The sequence below is a fragment of the Chenopodium quinoa genome, unplaced genomic scaffold (genome assembly GCF_001683475.1).
Source record: "Chenopodium quinoa cultivar QQ74 unplaced genomic scaffold, ASM168347v1, whole genome shotgun sequence".
Classification (NCBI taxonomy): domain Eukaryota; kingdom Viridiplantae; phylum Streptophyta; class Magnoliopsida; order Caryophyllales; family Amaranthaceae; genus Chenopodium; species Chenopodium quinoa.
The window spans coordinates 273,166-290,770 of record NW_018742241.1 but is presented as its reverse complement, the minus strand read 5'-3'; the positions used below and the strand labels follow the sequence as shown (position 1 = coordinate 290,770).

The 17,605-nt window shown below is 37.6% G+C and overlaps 1 protein-coding gene across 2 annotated transcripts; it reads left to right on the top strand.

The window, feature by feature from the left end:
* The first annotated feature begins 7,213 nt into the window (after nt 1–7,213).
* On the top strand, nt 7,214–16,528 carry LOC110736240 (pentatricopeptide repeat-containing protein At5g65560-like). Of its 2 annotated transcripts, none has more exons than XM_021916422.1 (7): nt 7,214–10,564; nt 10,693–10,830; nt 12,299–12,413; nt 12,515–12,634; nt 12,824–12,866; nt 14,630–14,689; nt 15,590–16,528. In XM_021916422.1, exon 1 carries the CDS (start codon nt 7,649–7,651, stop codon nt 10,388–10,390), a length of 2,742 nt encoding a protein of 913 aa, XP_021772114.1. In that variant the 5' UTR covers nt 7,214–7,648; the 3' UTR covers nt 10,391–10,564; nt 10,693–10,830; nt 12,299–12,413; nt 12,515–12,634; nt 12,824–12,866; nt 14,630–14,689; nt 15,590–16,528. The 2 variants fall into 2 exon arrangements, with proteins under 2 accessions (XP_021772114.1, XP_021772107.1); XM_021916415.1 differs by lacking the exon at nt 15,590–16,528 and adding an exon at nt 14,942–15,579.
* The last annotated feature ends 1,077 nt before the right edge of the window (nt 16,529–17,605 follow it).

Genomic DNA, 17,605 nt, shown 5'->3' with positions numbered 1-17,605 from the left:
GTCATTAGAATGGTTGGCTGTCCTTTTTTATTATTCTCTAGTCTTTAGTGTTTTTTCCCGTTGGAATGAATTGTACATATAATGAAGGCTGTAATAGCAGAACTTTTGAATCAATGAGAATCAATGCTTTCCCTGCTCTCTGAATTATACCTCTCTGTGACTTTGTCATCATGGTATCAGAGCCAGGTTCCTAAAATCAGGCATTGAGAGTTATCTTTAGGAAAGAACGTAGAAAGCCTTGCTGCATTCGAAGACTAGCTTCGTAAATTTTCAATTGTAATTTCCTAAATTGATTTTGACCTAAATTTGTTGAATCTTCTTCCTTGATATCCAAAATGGTCTCCAGAGAAAGTGTAACCACCACTTCTTTGGATTTCACAAATCCACTCTACCTTCATCCTTCCGATGGTACACATACCATCGCTATCTTCAAACTCACTGGATTTGGCAATTATCGGACTTGGCGAAAATTGTTGGAAATTGCTATATCCTCAAAACGCAAGCTAGGATTTGTGACAGGAGCGTTGAGTCGTCCGATAGAGCACTCGGTGAAGGCGGAATTGTGGGACACCTGTAACTCCACCGTTATAGGGTAGATCCACGCTTTGGTGTTGGATTCAATCAAAAGCTCGATACTTTTCTTGAGTACAGCGAGGATGATTTGGTCGCATCTTTTGAAGCAATTTTCGCTCATAGATGGGTCGCGCAAATACACGATTAGCAGAGAATGTATAGGTTGAGGCAAAATGGATCCCCAGTGCATGAATACCACATAAATATGCGAGGCATGTGGCAAGAGCTGGTATTGATGAGTGTCCTGCCAGCAATAACCACAACAACCACAGATATTACTGCGTTTCTGCGCGCAATGGAAAGACAACAGGAGGAAAGCCGTCTCTTTCAGTTCTTAAATGGGCTTGATGAAGTGTATGGGCCTCAATGAAGCCAACTCCTGCTCATGATTCCTCTCCCAACTGTTGAAACAACTTGTTCAGCTATTCAACATGAGGAATCGCAGAGGGAGGTTCTCAGACCTGTCAAATTAGAGGTGGAGACGGCTTCTATGTTCAGCAAAACGTCTGAGATAACCTGTGATGTATCTGAGATAACCCATAAATGCTTTGAAATTACAGGTTATCTGAAATGGCATCCAAAATCCAGAAAACAACAGAAAAACAATGGTGATTTGGCATCAACCAAGTCAAGGTGGGCGAAACGCAACTCCAAAACTGAGACCAAGGTGGATGCAATGGGTCTAAAAGACTCTGATATTTCCCTTGATACTAGGTCAGTTACTTTCACGGCTTCCTAATTTAATCAATTCTTGAAGAAATTCTCTGGTATATCTACTGCCTCATCTTTTGTTTTGTCTGAAACTGATGATGAGTTAGAACATATATTCGGAGGTATGGTAACAAGCTGTAATGCTTCTTTGGGTGCAAATGTATGGATTATTGACTTGGGTGCGTCTGACCACATGACATTCAATGTTGATGCCATGAGAAATTCTGTTGTACTTAATGATGTGCCTAGCATAAATCTACCTAATGGTGATGTGTCTTAAATATCTCATATTGGGGATATAACTCTTGCTGATGGTTTGCTGTTGAAAAATGTGTTTGGAGTGCATGCTTTTGAACATAACCTTTTGTCAGTGAATAAACTGAACAGAGAATGATTGCAATGTGGTATTTCATTCTGGTTTGGGAAATTCTCTTTGGTAACATTATGATTTTTATTTTTCTCAGTGGTGAATTGTGAAAATTATTATTATCCTTGGTAAACTTGAATTTTTTATATTAAGCTAATCATAACATTAATGATAAATTGTAGTTAAATATTTAACTATAGTTAGTTTATTTTATTTTTTTACATCTAAAAAAAAGAAATATTTTTTTAAACAAAAAAGTCACCCCCTTTCCCCACCAGCCAGCCACCACTCTACACTCTCCCGCCTCCACCCACGTCGACGCCCAGACCCTCCCTCGTCGGCGCGCCGTCTCCCCTTCACCCTGAACCAACTGCTGCCACCTTACTCACCACACCTCCCCAACCTGTTCAATGCTTCAGACACGCAATCAATCACCACCGCCTAACTCGCAACCGTACAGCAGCACCAACCCGCAACCACCAGCCAACCACCTCGCTGTTGCGCCTCTCCTCACCCCAGAACCACCACCCCTTTCCTCGAATCCTCCTCCCCAGTAATCCCTCGAAATCTCCCCAATTTGAACCTCCAAAACCCTAATTTCTTCCTTGTAATTTTGCTTCAATTTATGCAATTCCTCCTTCAAATTGTGAGATTTTCCTCAGTGTTGTAATTGAATCATAAGATTATGGTTTGAAGGCGGCGTTTCGAGCTCGATTTTAGGGTTTGAAGGCGACGTTTTGAGTTGGAGGAAGGAGAAGGGGGTCGATTCGAGTGGGAGGACAGAGGTCGGGCTGTGCGCAGTGGGTAAAGGGAGGGTCTGGGGTCACCTAAAGGGGAGAGAAGTGAGCTCCGGCGGGATGGGGCACCGGGAAAAGGACCTGCCGGGCTGTCGGTAAGGAGGGGGTAGCTGGTTGTGTTTTTATTTTATTTTTTTTATATATATAAAATAATTATTTAAGTGTTAAAAAATAACCATGGTTAAGGATTTTAATCAAAATAATTATTATCATTGGTAATCAATAATACAAGTTTACCAAGGATAATAACAATTTACACAATTCACCACTAAGAAAAATAAAAACCATAGTGTTACTAAAGAGAATTTCCTTTCTGATTTTTGTGTGATAAAGAGTAATGGTGATAAAAAAAATTAAGGGACTGGGTAAACTTCACAATGGTCTGTACTACTTAATGAATACTCCAGCTGATTCTGTGAATTTGAATGTTTTGTGTACTGCATTTAGTGCCAGTAAAGGTAGGAATGTAGCTAGTGTGGAATCATTCACCTTGTGGCATAACAGGCTTGGTCATGCTCCCACACCTAAACTAAAGCTGATTCCAGCTTTGGCTGACTAGATGTGGTCATATGATTGCACTTGCATAACCTGTCCCATGGCTCGATCTGTCAAACTGTCATTTGTGTTGAGTAAGCTAATAGCTGATTGTCCTTTTGAAATCATACACATTGACATCTAGGGTCCCTATAAAGTGAATTTCAAGGGAAAGTTTAGATTCTTCTTGATATACCTGGATATATCTCTAGCAATAAAAATTTCAATCCCTAAGTATTCTGGAAACCTTTGTCATTCATGCAAAAACTCAATTTGGAAGAAAGGTGAAGACCATAAGATCTGATTATGTACTTGAATTGGATGATACTAAAGCAAATCCTTTGTTTGCCACTTATGGCATTATGCATCAAACCTCATGTGTTAAGAGACCTCAACAGAATGGAAGGGCTGAGAGAAAGCACAAACAGTTGCTTGAAATCACCAGAGCTCTTAGATTTCAAGCTGGTCTTCCATTAGCTTTTTGGGGTGATTGTGTTCTAGTTGCTGCTTATATAATCAACAGATTGCCTACTCCCATTCTAGCCAACCAAACACCATACCGGAAGCTTCACAAAAAACCTTTCTCCTATGATGAAATAAGAGTGTTTGGGTGTCTTTCATTTGCCTATAACCCCACACTCAAACCTGACAAGCTCAGCCCTATAGGGGTGTGCCTTGCATTTGGGTTATCCACCTAACACCAAAGGGTATGTGCTTATAAAATTGCTCACTCAAAAGAGATTCATCTCGAGGGATGTGAAGTTTCATGAGAACATATTCCCTTACAACAATGATGAAATAATGCCACACTCAAACCTGAGAAACCTGTTTCTACAGATACACCCCAAACACCATCTCCTTTGCAGTATGAAGATATGTCACTAATATAACTTGCAAGTGACAATACTGTTCAGGATGCTGAACCTGCCTCAACCTCACCAGAACAAACCACCAGCCCACTAAAAACACCTCAAAAATCCATTCCAAAACCTGAAGATTAAGATAAACATGTGGTTAGAAGATCCACTAGACCCACACAAGAACCTGTGTGGATGAAAGATTATAAGAAACTGGCATGTGCATTTGACAATCAACCAATGTGTGTTGCTGGCCTGGGAAATACTGGTGTGACTTCAGAATTTTGGTGCTTTCTGGCAAATGTAACCAAGGAGGCAGACCCTACTTCATTCAAGGAAGCAAGCAAAAATCCAGCCTAGATAGCAGCAATGAATGAAGAGTTGTTAGCTCTTGAATCAAATGAAACCTGGGAACTTACCAATCTGCCATTTGGTAAGAGAGCAATTGGAGCTAAATGGTTGTACAAAACCAACCTAAACCTAGATAGATGGATTTGAGGAAAGAAAGAAGGCTAGACTGGTCATTCTTGGATGCAGACAAAGGCCACCAGGGATTGACTTTGATTAAAAATTTTCCCCGATTGCTAAAATGACCATAGTGAGGTCATTAATGGTTGTGGCAGCAATGCAGGGATGGATTACATCTCAAATGGATGTAAAAAACGCTTTTCTTCATGGAGACTTGCTTGAAATGTCTATATGAAAATTCCAAAAGGTTATATGGGACCAGGCTTGTCTATTAATCCAAAAGAGGGGGAGTTCTTAGAAAATCGAGTACTTAAATTGAAGAAAACCTTGTATGGACTCGAACAAGAACCACGCCAGTGGTTTGCCAAGCTCACAGAAGCTCTGAAGTCATTTGACTACATTCAGTCCAAGATTGATTATTATCTCTTCACCAAGCACTCTGGAAGCTGTTTTGTTGTTGTGCTCATCTATGTTGATGATCTGCTAATTGCAAGAAACAACCAGTAAGAAATAGACAATCTCAAATCTCTTCTCTCCAAGAAATTCAAAATGAAGGATCTTGGTAAATTGAGATACTTTCTTGGTCTGGAGATTGATCACTCATCCTTAGGGATTTCATATCTTAGAAAAAATATGCTCTGGATGTGATTGGTGAATTTGGGCTAGCAAAGGCAAGGCCGGTGAAAATTCCCATGGACATACACATCAAACTCACACCCAACTTAGGAGATCCTTTACCTAATGCAAAGATATATCAAAGATTGGTTGGAAAACTCTTGTACTTGACCATCACAAGACCTGATATCAGCTTTGCAGTCCAAGTCTTAGCTTAATTCATGCAAGCTCCCACTACTGCTCACCTATAGGCAGCCAAGAGAACATTGAGATATCTTTTGAACTCACCTGGCAAAGGAATACTATTAGGTAGTGAGTTTGCAACCATACTCACTGCATACTGTGACAGTGACTGGTTGGCTGTCCAGTCACAAGAAAGTCAACTACAGGCTACTGCATTCTCTTGGGGAATTCTCCAGTGTCATGGAAAGCAAAGAAACAATCAGTGATGTCTAGATCCTCAGCTGAAGCAGAGTACAGAGCAATGACACTTACTATTTGTGTAGTAACTTGGTTGACTTCCTTACTCAAGGATCTGGGCATTAAAAACCTTAGGCCTACTACCTTGAGGTGTGATAACAAGGCTTTCATATCCATTGCTACTAACCTAGTGCTGCATGAGAAAACAAAGCATGTTGAAATTGATCAACAATTTGTGCGAGAGAAAGTTCAAGATGGTGCTGTCAAGCCAGCATATGTCTCTAATCCAAAGCAGCTTGCTGACATTCTCACCAAGATTCTGCTAGTGCAACAACATCATTATCTCCTGGGCAAGCTTGGAGTTACTTCACATCCACACCAAGCTTGAGGGGGAGTGATGAGAGGGAAGGAAGCTACCTGCCTATTTCCTTTTTTTTGTCTTGTTGTGACTATGTGCACCAGCCTGTCATTAGAATGGTTGGTTGTCCTTTTTTTATTATTCTCTTGTCTTTAGTGTTCTTTCCCGTTGGAATGATTTGTACATATAATGAAGGCTGTAATAGTAGAACTTTTGAATCAATGAGAATCAGTGTTTTCTCTGCTATCTAAATTATACCTCTCTGTGACTTTGTCATCATAGATGTAATGTTAGCTCTTATACAAGGTGGCCCATTGCCAAGGGGTAGAAAATTAAAGCAAGATTAGCAACTCAATTTGGTGTCCACAAGTCAACAATAATAACCAGATTATTCAAGGACATTAGCAAACAAATGGCACAAGAGTATGTAATTGATGTCAAGAACAAACAGTTAGGGAAAACTAGTCCCAAACCAAAAGATTATTCAGAAGAGTGGTTGCAAGCAGTCTTCTTGTACCTTAGAACAACAAATGCATCTATGCAAAGGCTCTTAAGGTTTCTCATGTGACACTACATAAATTGAAAAAGAAAGGAAAGCTCATAACACACAAAAGTATCAATCATCCAAGCCTCACATCAAACCACAACAAATGCAAGACTAGGGTGGCAACATTTTGAGTTCGAATCCTCCAAGAATTTTCTTGTGACCCGAACTCAACGCACTCACATCATACCACAAAAATGACCTAAACTCAAAGAACTTAAGATATAATTTTTTTTTGAGATTAAGAGATCACAAGAAAATGCTTTATAAAAAAATGCATCGCACGAGGTTAAATCTAGTTATAAATCTCTACTTTTCAAAAGGTATGAGAAAACACTTATGAATAGTGTGATGACAATTATATTTTTAAAATGTTTGTTTACCTATATGCCTCTATTATATATGATGTTAATTGTCTCCAAGCATTTCCTTGTGTGATTTGATGAATTAACTCTCATGAATAGTGTTTAGAAAATTATACCCTTTAAAATATTTATTTACTCATTTGCCCTCATTAATGTATATTGTGTTTTTTTTTTTAAAAAACTTTTAAGAATAGTGTGCGGATATCTATACCCAAAAAAATATTTGTTACATATTTCCCCTTCATTATGTTGTCAACAACTAAAAGAAATTCCCGTAACTGGCTAGCTATGATGCGTGCGTTAGCCACCCTAGTATAATAAAATTTTTGCTTTTAAAAAAAGTAAGAAAACTGTGCATCTTACTGATATAAACCTAATAAACCTCATAATAAACCTCATAATAATTAAAAATAATAATAGTTGATTTCCTCAAAAATAAAAAAATAAATAGTATGCTCTGATTCATAATGTTAGTCCCATTTACGTATATCGATACAAATTTTTGATCGTAAATATCTTTATTTTCACAGTAGTAAAAATTATAAAATTAGATATTAATAAAGTATGATGGATAAAATTAGATCTCATATGACTATGTTTGTTCTGACATAAAGTGAGAAATTGAGAAGATTCCCTCTAATTTATAATAGTCAAAATATTCTAAATGCGGCTGACATTAAGAAAGAAGGGGGTAGATTTGTTTTTTTTTTTTTTTCTTCTTTTTTATAAGTTTTTGGAGGAAAAATAATAATAGCAGTTGAATTTAGTGTAGCTTTATTAAGTTGAATTCATATTAATTGAACCCAAAGGAAAAAGGTTTAATTAAATCCTCCGAGCACATTGCTCCAAATACGCAAAGGCCAGCCCAGAAAACAAAAATCCAAAATCCAAAATCCAAATCCCTACAATCATCCCTACAATCCTCCCTCTATTTCCCACATAATACATCATCAAAGCCGCTGAACACTCCGCCACTTCCAAATCTCTGGCAACCACCCTTCACCGCCGGCAAACTCTCCCGACCCAATCATACCATCTCATGCATGGACACCTCCGATGCTCCTCCACTACGATGAGAATATCCTCCTCCATCCTCACCACCTTCACCACCTTCCGCCGCCGTATTTCCACCACCGCCACCGCCGTCTCCGACATCTCCGATGACATCACCTCCCTCCTCTCCTCCATTCTCTCTCTTCCGAATTGGCAAAAACATCCCTCCTTCAAACGCATCCTTCCTTCCATTTCTCCCACCCATGTATCCCTTCTCTTTGACCTTCACTCTCTCTCTCCTCAAACTGCACTCTGCTTCTTCTACTTCCTCTCTAATCGCCCCAACTTCCGCCACAATGCTCGCTCCCACGCCTCGCTTTTGCCCATTTTGGTTCGAGCTAAGGAATTTCAAAGTGCTGAGAAAATTAGGATGTCGATGATCAGGTATTGCGTTGATGATTCTGATGAGGTTAGGAATGTTTTAGATTCATTGATCAAGTTGAATTCTCGTGATTTGGGGGAGTTTAGATTTAGGTTGAATCTCAGGTGTTATAATTTCTTGCTTATGGCTTTATCTAGGTTTAATTTGATTGATGATATGATTCGTGTTTATAATACTATGTTGAATGATGATGGAATTACGCCCAATATTTATACTTTTAATACAATGATTAATGGGTTTTGTAAGTTGGGGAATGTTGATAAAGCTCGGGTGTATTTGAGTAGGATTTTGGCGGCGGGTTTGAGCCCTGATTCATTTACGTATTCTTCATTCATTTTAGGTTATTGTAGGAATAAGGATTTGGATAGTGCTTTTAAGGTGTTTAGGGAGATGCCGCGGAAGAAGTGTAAGAGGAATGAGGTTTCGTATAACTATATTATTCATGGTCTTTGTGAGGAGGGTAGGATTGATAAAGGGTTGCATTTGTTGTCTAAGATGGAGGTGGACAATTGCCAGCCCAATGTAAGGACATATACAATTCTTATATCTGCGTTATGTGGAGCAAGTAGGGGAATTGAAGCGATGAAATTGTTTGATGAGATGAGAGGGAAAGGATGTGAGCCAAATGGTCATACTTACACCGTGTTGATTAATTACTTGTGTAAAGAACATAAGCTTGATGAGGCTAGGAAGTTGTTTGATGAGATGTCAGTGATGAAAGTGGTTCGTAGTGTTGTTACATACAATGCCCTGCTTGATGGTTATTGCAAGCAAGGGAAGATTGAAGCGGGATTCCAGATTTTTAACCTAATGGAGATGAATGGTTGTTATCCTAATGTTCGAACTTACAATGCATTGATATGTGGGATTTGTAGAATTAATAAAGTACCTATAGCTATGGCATTGCTTGATAAAATGGCTGCACGTAAACTAACTCCTAGTTTGATTACATATAACTTGTTGATTAAGGGGCAGTGTAAAGATGGGCATATAGAAACTGCTTTTCGATTGCTTGATTTGATGAAGGAAAGTGAGGTGCAACCTGATGAATGGACTTACAGCACTATTATTGACTCACTTTGTAAAGCGGGAAGGGTCCAAAAGGCTCGTGCCATTTTTGACACTCTTAAGGAGAATGGTGTAAAGGCAAATGAAGTAACTTTTACTGCACTAATTGATGGTTATTGCAAGGCAGGAAAAAATGATTCTGCCCATGCCTTATTTGAGATGATGCTCGAAGAGAAGTGCGTGCCAAATTCTTTTGTCTACAATGTGCTCATTGATGGCTTGTGCAGAGAGAAAAAATTGAATGAGGCTTCATTGTTGTTGAAGAAAATGATAGTTGCAAATGTGAAGCCAGATATATGTACATATTCAATAATTATTAATGGAATTCTCAAAGATGGTTCTCTTGATGTTGCTTATGGAGTTCTAGAGCAGATGCACACTGCAGGTTATAAGCCTGATGCTTGCACATATACTACATTTATCCACGCTCACTGTAGCAGGGGAAACTTAGAGGAGGCAGAAAATTGGATGAAGATTATGATTAAAGGAGGCGTTTTGCTAGATGTTGTCACTTACACTGTCCTTATTGACGGGTATGGTCGCCTAAGATCACTAACTCAAGCCTTTAATGTCCTCAAGCAAATGATGGATGCTGACTGTGAACCTTCTGAGCTTACTTATTCTGTTTTGATTAAGCATATTTTGAATGAGAAGCGGCTAATTAGTGAAGAAAAAGGAACTGGTACTGATGTGCATATAAATGCCAGTTCTTCTGATGTAGGTTATGTTTGGAAGGTGGTGGACTTTGAAACAGTTATAGAGCTCTTAAAAAACATGACTAAACATGGCTGTGCACCGAGCATTAGCACTTATAAAACTCTCATTGATGGGTTCTGCAAGAGAGGACGAATCAAGGAAGCTCAATGGCTGGTTGATTACATGAAACATGGTGGAATTCAACCTGATGAAGGTATCCGTAATTCCATCATAAAATGCAACTGCATGCTAGGATTGTATGAAGAAGCCTTCCAGCTGATCAATAACATGGTTACAATGGGTGAGTTACCACACCTGGAATCTTATACATCACTTATATGTGGATTGTGTGCTAAAGAGGATATGAATCAAGCAGAGGCAGTATTTTGCAGCCTACTTCGCTGTGGGTATAATAATGATGAGATAGCATGGAAAGTTCTGATTGATGGCTTGTTGAAGAGGGGTCTTGCCGATAGTTGCTCTGAACTAGTTAAAGTCATGGAGAACAATAATTGCCACCCAAAACCTCACACTTATTCAATGTTGATTGAGGGTCTTCTAGGTATTTCAGAGGGAAAATAACCTATGATATCACCGTGGCTACCAAGTCAGATGTATTCTTCTTTGGTTATTTGTGCTCCAGTATTTTTATAAATGGCAATGTAGGATGTTGATCCATGTTATGGACCAGACGAAGATATTCAAACTGCGATTCATAATTCAAGGGGACCAAGATCTGCTTAATTTGCTGCAGAGGTTAATTTCCTCCTTTTACTGTTAAATGGCTTACCTCTTGTTTTAGCTAAGAGACAAAGATATCTCTTTGCCTAATTGTTTTCAGACAGTCTAACTATAGCAAGCTTTTTTGCGGCGGAAAACTTTAGATGAGCCACTCATCCATGGTTAATGAGCTGCAACGTTACGCTGTCCTCAGAAAACGAGTCGATGAGGTTGTGGGAAGATTTTTGCGGGAAAGCCTTAACCCTTCAGAGAGTATTATAAGACACCTCATTGAAATGGAGGTATGTTGATAGACAATCTTGATTGCATTATACGAAGTGCTTTTAAGGGCATACCAAAATTGAAGCGAAAATGGAAATTTTGTATTGTTTTCCATCATATATCTAGTTTTACTTCTTAAATGTAGATCACCAATGCATAAATTTAAATTTAAATCAATTGTTTGATGAATTGCCAAGGTCATGTCAGCTAATTTGATTTATGGTGGTATGAGCCAAGCAGTCATCCAACAGGGGAGACTGAACAACGAAAATTCTCATGTATAATCTTTATTTCCAACACTTTATGCTACTGGGAAGGGGGATAAACTACTGTTAAGGACATATTCTTGCAACAACTATCATGGTCAAAGGAAGATATCTGTTTCTACATGTTTTTTAATATCAATAGTGTGATAATCACTGTATAAAGACCATCAAAGGAATTCAAGATTATCCAAATTACCAAGTTCAAATATATATCACCATTATTTTTTCTAAGTTTCAAAGCATTCTGTTATTCTTCTTGTGGTACTATACCTTCTCTAAACCTTTGAAGATTGATATAGCTTGTATGGGAAGCAGTCAAATTGATTGATTAAAAAATTACTGTTAAGAAAGTGCTCAGAGGTTTGTGCTGTTTTCAAACTGGAATTAGGATAATTGCATTCATTAAAACCCATCCCCTTTGCATCTAAGATAGGAGGATTTGAAGCACTCTGTTTGATGACTAATATTTCAGTCAAGTATTTCTTTCACTTAAGGTATAGGAAAGATGTCTTCTGTAAAAAGTGTTAGTGGGCCCATGTACCTTATTCTCACTCCTGGCTATTTCTTAGGGATGTATGTGCTATGAACCCACCCAGACCCCCCAATTAAGCAAGTGTATGTGTGTTGCTGTGGGAAGAGTACTATGGACAAATCTCCTTGAGTTGGATAGAAGAGCAGAGTGGTGTGAAGAGTTAATTACATGAGAGAGAAAGTGACTACGCTAAATAACAGAGACGAGGGAAGGGGAATGTAGTGAGCAATTTGTTGTGATTATTCTTTTTGTTTTGTGAGTGAAACTGCCTCTCAATAGCTGTAAAAAATATTTTCTTTGGGTAATGTTGATACAGAAAACTTTCTCTCTCTCTCTCTCTCTCTCTTTTTTCTTTTTCTTTCTTCTTTTCCAATTAATCTTTTTTTTTTTTCATCTCTTCTGCAAATCAATCTGTATTTCCAGATCTGAGTACAGTATAATGTCATCCTGTATGAAACTTGAATTTATGGCTGATTGGTGCTCACTGTTCAGGCATTGTCTGTGTTTTTCCCGCCTCCATTCTTCTCCATGTTCTTTTGTGAGATGTGGACTTTGATTTTATTTGTTCCTGTAAATGCTCATGGTGGTCGATCTCCTTGCTGAATTTTATTATGTAATTTTGGAATAAAATCTGCATTTTAAGTTTTGATGCTAGAAATGCTCACATTCAAGTACATATGTGCTTTGCAGATGGATTACATAAACACTTCCCACCCAAACTTTTATTGGTGGAAACAGAGCACTAGAAATGGCTCAGCAACAAATTAGATTATCACTGATAGTTGTACCAGTTTCTAGACAAAGGGTATTGATTTCCATCATACATTATTATAATGGAAGCCATTTGTCCTTATAACTATTTGCTGCACAAATATCATCTTTATGATTTTTCATATTCTGGATCAGGATGGTGGTGAATCTGACACGACTCGAGTTTCTGAAAGGAGTTCGAGATCTAGAGCAAATGTCAGGTCACTAGCAAATGGCTTTATTAAGCCACCAGCCAATGGAGTGATATCGGATCAGGTGCAATTATTTACTTCCTGGTCTATACTTCTCGATGCTAAAAATCTCACCTTATCTCTTTTGAAAAGCATAGTGAAGAACTTCATGTTTCTTTTATAGACTATGGAACACACAGAATTTAGTTGTTATTGCTTCATTGATTCCATGTATGGAATACTTTCTCAGTTATTCATCTGTTTGACTGAATAGGGAGTTCGAGCAAGTACAGAAGCAGAAAGAAATCGACCTACTGGTAATCTCCTCCCCTCCCCTCCCCAGCTCCACCCTCTTTTTATTTGTGTATGTATGCTTGTAATTTTTTTTCTTCCTTCTAGCAGTGTTTATATCCAGTCTCTTGATCAAGAGCACTGCTGGTTTATTGCTGTGAATAGTGTCACGATCTACAGAATTAGGATGTCATTGTCACTGGTCAGTACGTGCGAGGGAGGATGATATTTATGGTTTATCAGTATGTTGAAATGTGCATTCATAATTACAATTTTCTTTTTGTAGATTCTTTTGGGAATGTATTGTAGATGCTGACCATGCAGTGGTGCTGGTTACTTAGCTAAGTTGTCAGAAGGGGATATCTTAAACTGGCTACTATGCTGGTAAATGATGCTAATGGAGTAATATTTTCTATAGAAAAAATCGCACTTTGATACTAATCAATTTCATAGGTTTTACCTATTGAAGTACCCAGTGTGTTGTTAAGAAAAAGTTATACATGGTAGACATTATTTAAGGACTGAGTTTAAACAGTATACATTATCAGAGAGATTGATTGCTTTTGCAATTACTGTCAAGGATTAATGGTGTCAAATCCTTGGTTTCAGCTTATAAGTAATGAGACAGAGACCCACATACCAATGATCTATGTGAGTGCATCTTACAATTTATTCTTCATTTGTACTAAAAAGGGGGTTGAAACATGATGATTTCAGATTTAGTCAAGTTAGCAAGTAGAGATTGTGAGGAGAGAGTGATGCCTAATTACTTTTACATGTGTCAATACGGGTAGCAAGTAGAGATTGTGAAACAATGAAAGCAGTTGAACAATCAATGTACCCAGAATATACTATGTGCATGACATTAAGAAATAAATTTTCATATCTGTTGGCTTTTAGTTGGATATTCCATGGCACATCCGTTGCACCTTAGCAAATGCTGAATATATGTGGTCTGTAACACTTGATTTATACTGATTCTCTTGTACAAAAACTCATCATAAGATATTGTATTATGAAAGTTGCCACTTTGAAAGATTTTGAGCCATATACCGAGTATACAATTTGGTCATCAGTTATTTGTTTCACAGAATTACTGCCCTTATGAAACATAATTTGTTGGGAAAAAGGAACTTTTGATAGTCACTTGATTTTATTAAAATTATTTTATGATCTAACAAAAAAAAAAAAAAAAAAAATTTAGCCAGCATCCGAAAGCCAAAATGGAGTGTGTTTCTTGTTGCAAGAGGCACTATGATTTTATGTACCTCTAGTAAATGTCTACTTTGGGTAGAGTAGTAAAGGAACAACAATGGAAAAAGTAGAAACATGTTTAGCAAAACCCAAGAAAAAGATGTACTAAATTCACAATTTTCATCAACCATAAAAAATGAAAATAAATAAATAAAAGGATGCATGGAAAGAATTATCCTTTAACATATGGCATAGTTTTCTATAAGCATATCCAAAATTAAGGTGTAATTGAATGTGTATAAAAATGATCATACTTAATTTGATGGTGGCTCGATCTTCCATGGATGTCGAGTGTCCCACAAGGAGATGCAGGGTCAAGGAATTGCAGTGCAATTCTCCTTTGGCAGAAAAGGTTTGAGTGTGCTAGGGGGAACTTACGATTTAATTTTGCCAAAGGAGACTTGCCCTGTGATTTCCCCTGCGTACATGTGGTGATGTGAAAGGCAGTTTTCTTATGAGCTAGATGCCTAGAAGTAAGTTGGTTTTGTCTTGTTTAAAGCTAGTTATTGACGATCTCTTTGTTTCTTGTAATCAGACTATGTATCTACATTGAAGACCTTGTTAACACGTGTCATTTTGATATTTCTATCTGAAGGTAATTAATCTATCTTGATTATATATGCTTAAGTGGGTCTATATACCTTCATAATTACTTGAAGTGTAGGGGAATTTGAGTGATAATTGTTCATTTTTGCATAACTTATTAAAGATACGTACATTTTTTCTTACGCTTGCTAAGGTATATCTCTGCAAAGATCACTAAAGCTGATGTCTAATTCCAGTAAAGATATACAAAAACTTCTATACTAGGGTCATAGTTTTAATTGTTGATGTCCAATTTTGACAGAAATTTCCTCTGTATCAATTTATCAAAAGCACATCTGTTGGAAGCGAGTTCACTTAACCTTCTACTTTGGCGCATGTGCTGGTTTCTTATACAAGCTTTGGAAAGTATAGAGAGATGAATGTTTCTTCTGAGATTGAATGCTTGATTAGTCTTTGAGATTTGAGGCTTGAGAGATACTCTTTACAGTACATCTACAGGGTTTATTTTCATGTAGGATAGGTTAGTTTACCCAAGTGCCCACTCTTTTTAAGGGTTTTGGAGGCTTTCTTTCATTGCTGCTAACTGTAGTCATTTTATACATCTGTCTGTAAATTTTTTGGAGTATATTTTCCGCTCTATAGTTTTACTGTTTACATTCTTTAAACAAACTCATCAGATTTTAATATGAACTGCATGCAGTAATATATATGAACTTCAGTACCGACCTTAGAATTGTGTACATAATTTGCTAGCACCTTATTTGGTCTATTTGTCATCTACTCATGTGCTTGATCATTACATGAGCTCCTCTAAGAGTCTGCATATATATTGGATAATCACATTCAATTTGCGGAATTGACCTCTGAAACCAATCAAACCGCCAGATTTTTGGCTTTGATTTAATGATTTATTCATCATAAAACCTCAACTGCTTTGAATGTGTTTTAGAAACTACTGGAGAGTTTCCCTGAATAACAAGAACATGCTGCATGACCCTCGGCATTCACTACCACATCTGGTCCGACAATCACTTGAACATTGTCACCATTCTACTCAGATTTCTTGTTAAATGTCAAATTCGTGACAAATAAGAGTCTACTTATCTTTGATGGCGTGTGGAATGCTCAGGATGATAGTGCGGGGCTAGGATGTATTTTTCGACATGTTCATTCAGCAGAAGTTTTGGGTGGTAGTGCTTGGGCTTGTCGGACTTTCGTCTGCTTTCAGGCTGAATTGCAAGCTTGCTTAGGGGCTCTTCAGGCTGCTTGTCTAAAGGGGTTTCTTCATATTCTTCTCTATACTGATTGTGCTAATGTGATTTCTCTCGTGTCGTGCCTGATCTGATGATATTACTTGTCTTTGTATTCTTGAGGGTACCAGGGCTATCCTTTCAGAATTTTCAGCTTGTCAGATCCGTAAAGTACATCATTCAGCATTAGAACTTGGCAATGACTAATTGAGAAGTATTTCGGTTTCGAGGCTGCAGTTAAGACTAAATTGAGAATAAAATAAGAACGCAATTCTTGTTAGGGTCATCACATAACTCTAATCATGTATGTTATAAATTTCTGCCAACAAAGAATCGCCCTGTTAAATTTTTCTACCTACACCGAAATTTGTAATAATTCTGTGAACGAATGGTTTATGCTATGATGTATTCCTTATACCTTAACTTTTGTTTCTTTCTTTACTCCTATGGTCCTGATTTGCTAGGTTCCTCAGCTCCTATCCTGCCTTTGACTGCTTTTCTCCAACATTGCACCGTAGCATAAGGAATTCTGTATGTGCGTCTAACATGATATGTTTTACTTACACCTGTGACCTATCCATTCATGTAAGCCATATTGGTGCCCTGAAAAACTTTGTCTCCAATTTCCTCAGGCTGACCATTAATCTTCACGCTAGACATAAGACCTTACTGGAAGAGAAAAATATTACTCGTATGTTAATAGCAGATAAGATGCTCGTCCTCTAAGAGTCTGCTAATACTACAAAGAGTCTTATGTATTAGTCTGCTATCATGAGCTCTTGTAAGAGTCTGCTAATACTACCTCTGATATGAGGCCGTTAATCTTCATGCTAGACTTATGACCTTACTTTTTAAGAGAAAAATCTTACTCATACGTAATATTGTAATAATGGAAACATCTTGCGGAGATTATAGAAAAAGTGTTGGGAGAATGAGATAGAAATTATCTGAGACTAATTAAAGAGAATACTTACAAAAGCTGGAAGGAGTATTAAGTGTTACTCAATTGCACATTAACCGGAGTATTACTTTTCAAAGCTGTGTTGTTTTATCTTTCGCACTCTAATATCATTTTCTGTTAACCATGACTAACACACAAAGTCACTTTGAAAAGACAGATTGTCAAGCAAAGACACCAGCAGCTTAATTTGTTGTCCAATAATTTCTTCGAACTGTCAACTTTTGCCAGGTTTAAACAAGTACAACAGTATAAATGTTATCTACTTGAATTGTATATATACTGAACAGGTACACCATCTAACAGTAGGACTAAAACAAATCTTGTGCACCTGGAAAATTTTGAATAATCTGGTTTTGCTTCTGAAGTCTTAAGCATTTGTCAGATCATGTGGAACTAAGCTAACTTCCTTAACATAGGATGTTTTGGGTGCGAAGTTCTGTATAGTTCTGCTGTTGAAGCCTGTACAACATGGCCATAAAGGTTGCGTTATGTCTAACGAATTTCTTCTGCTTTCTTCTTTTAGAGCACAAAAGATATAGCATTCCTCCCGCAAAAACTCTGAGCAGGTAGCTTACTGTAACCATGCCTATGTGCAATGCTGCATAAGAATTATTAGACCGGCACAAAATGTAAATGGTGTAATGTGCTCAAAGAAAAAGCACATTTCATTTCATACAATTGACCCGGAAAAAGGAAGAGAATTAAGAAGAAAAAAAACTACTTAGAATTTCAGTAGCATTGTTTCAGAGAAGTG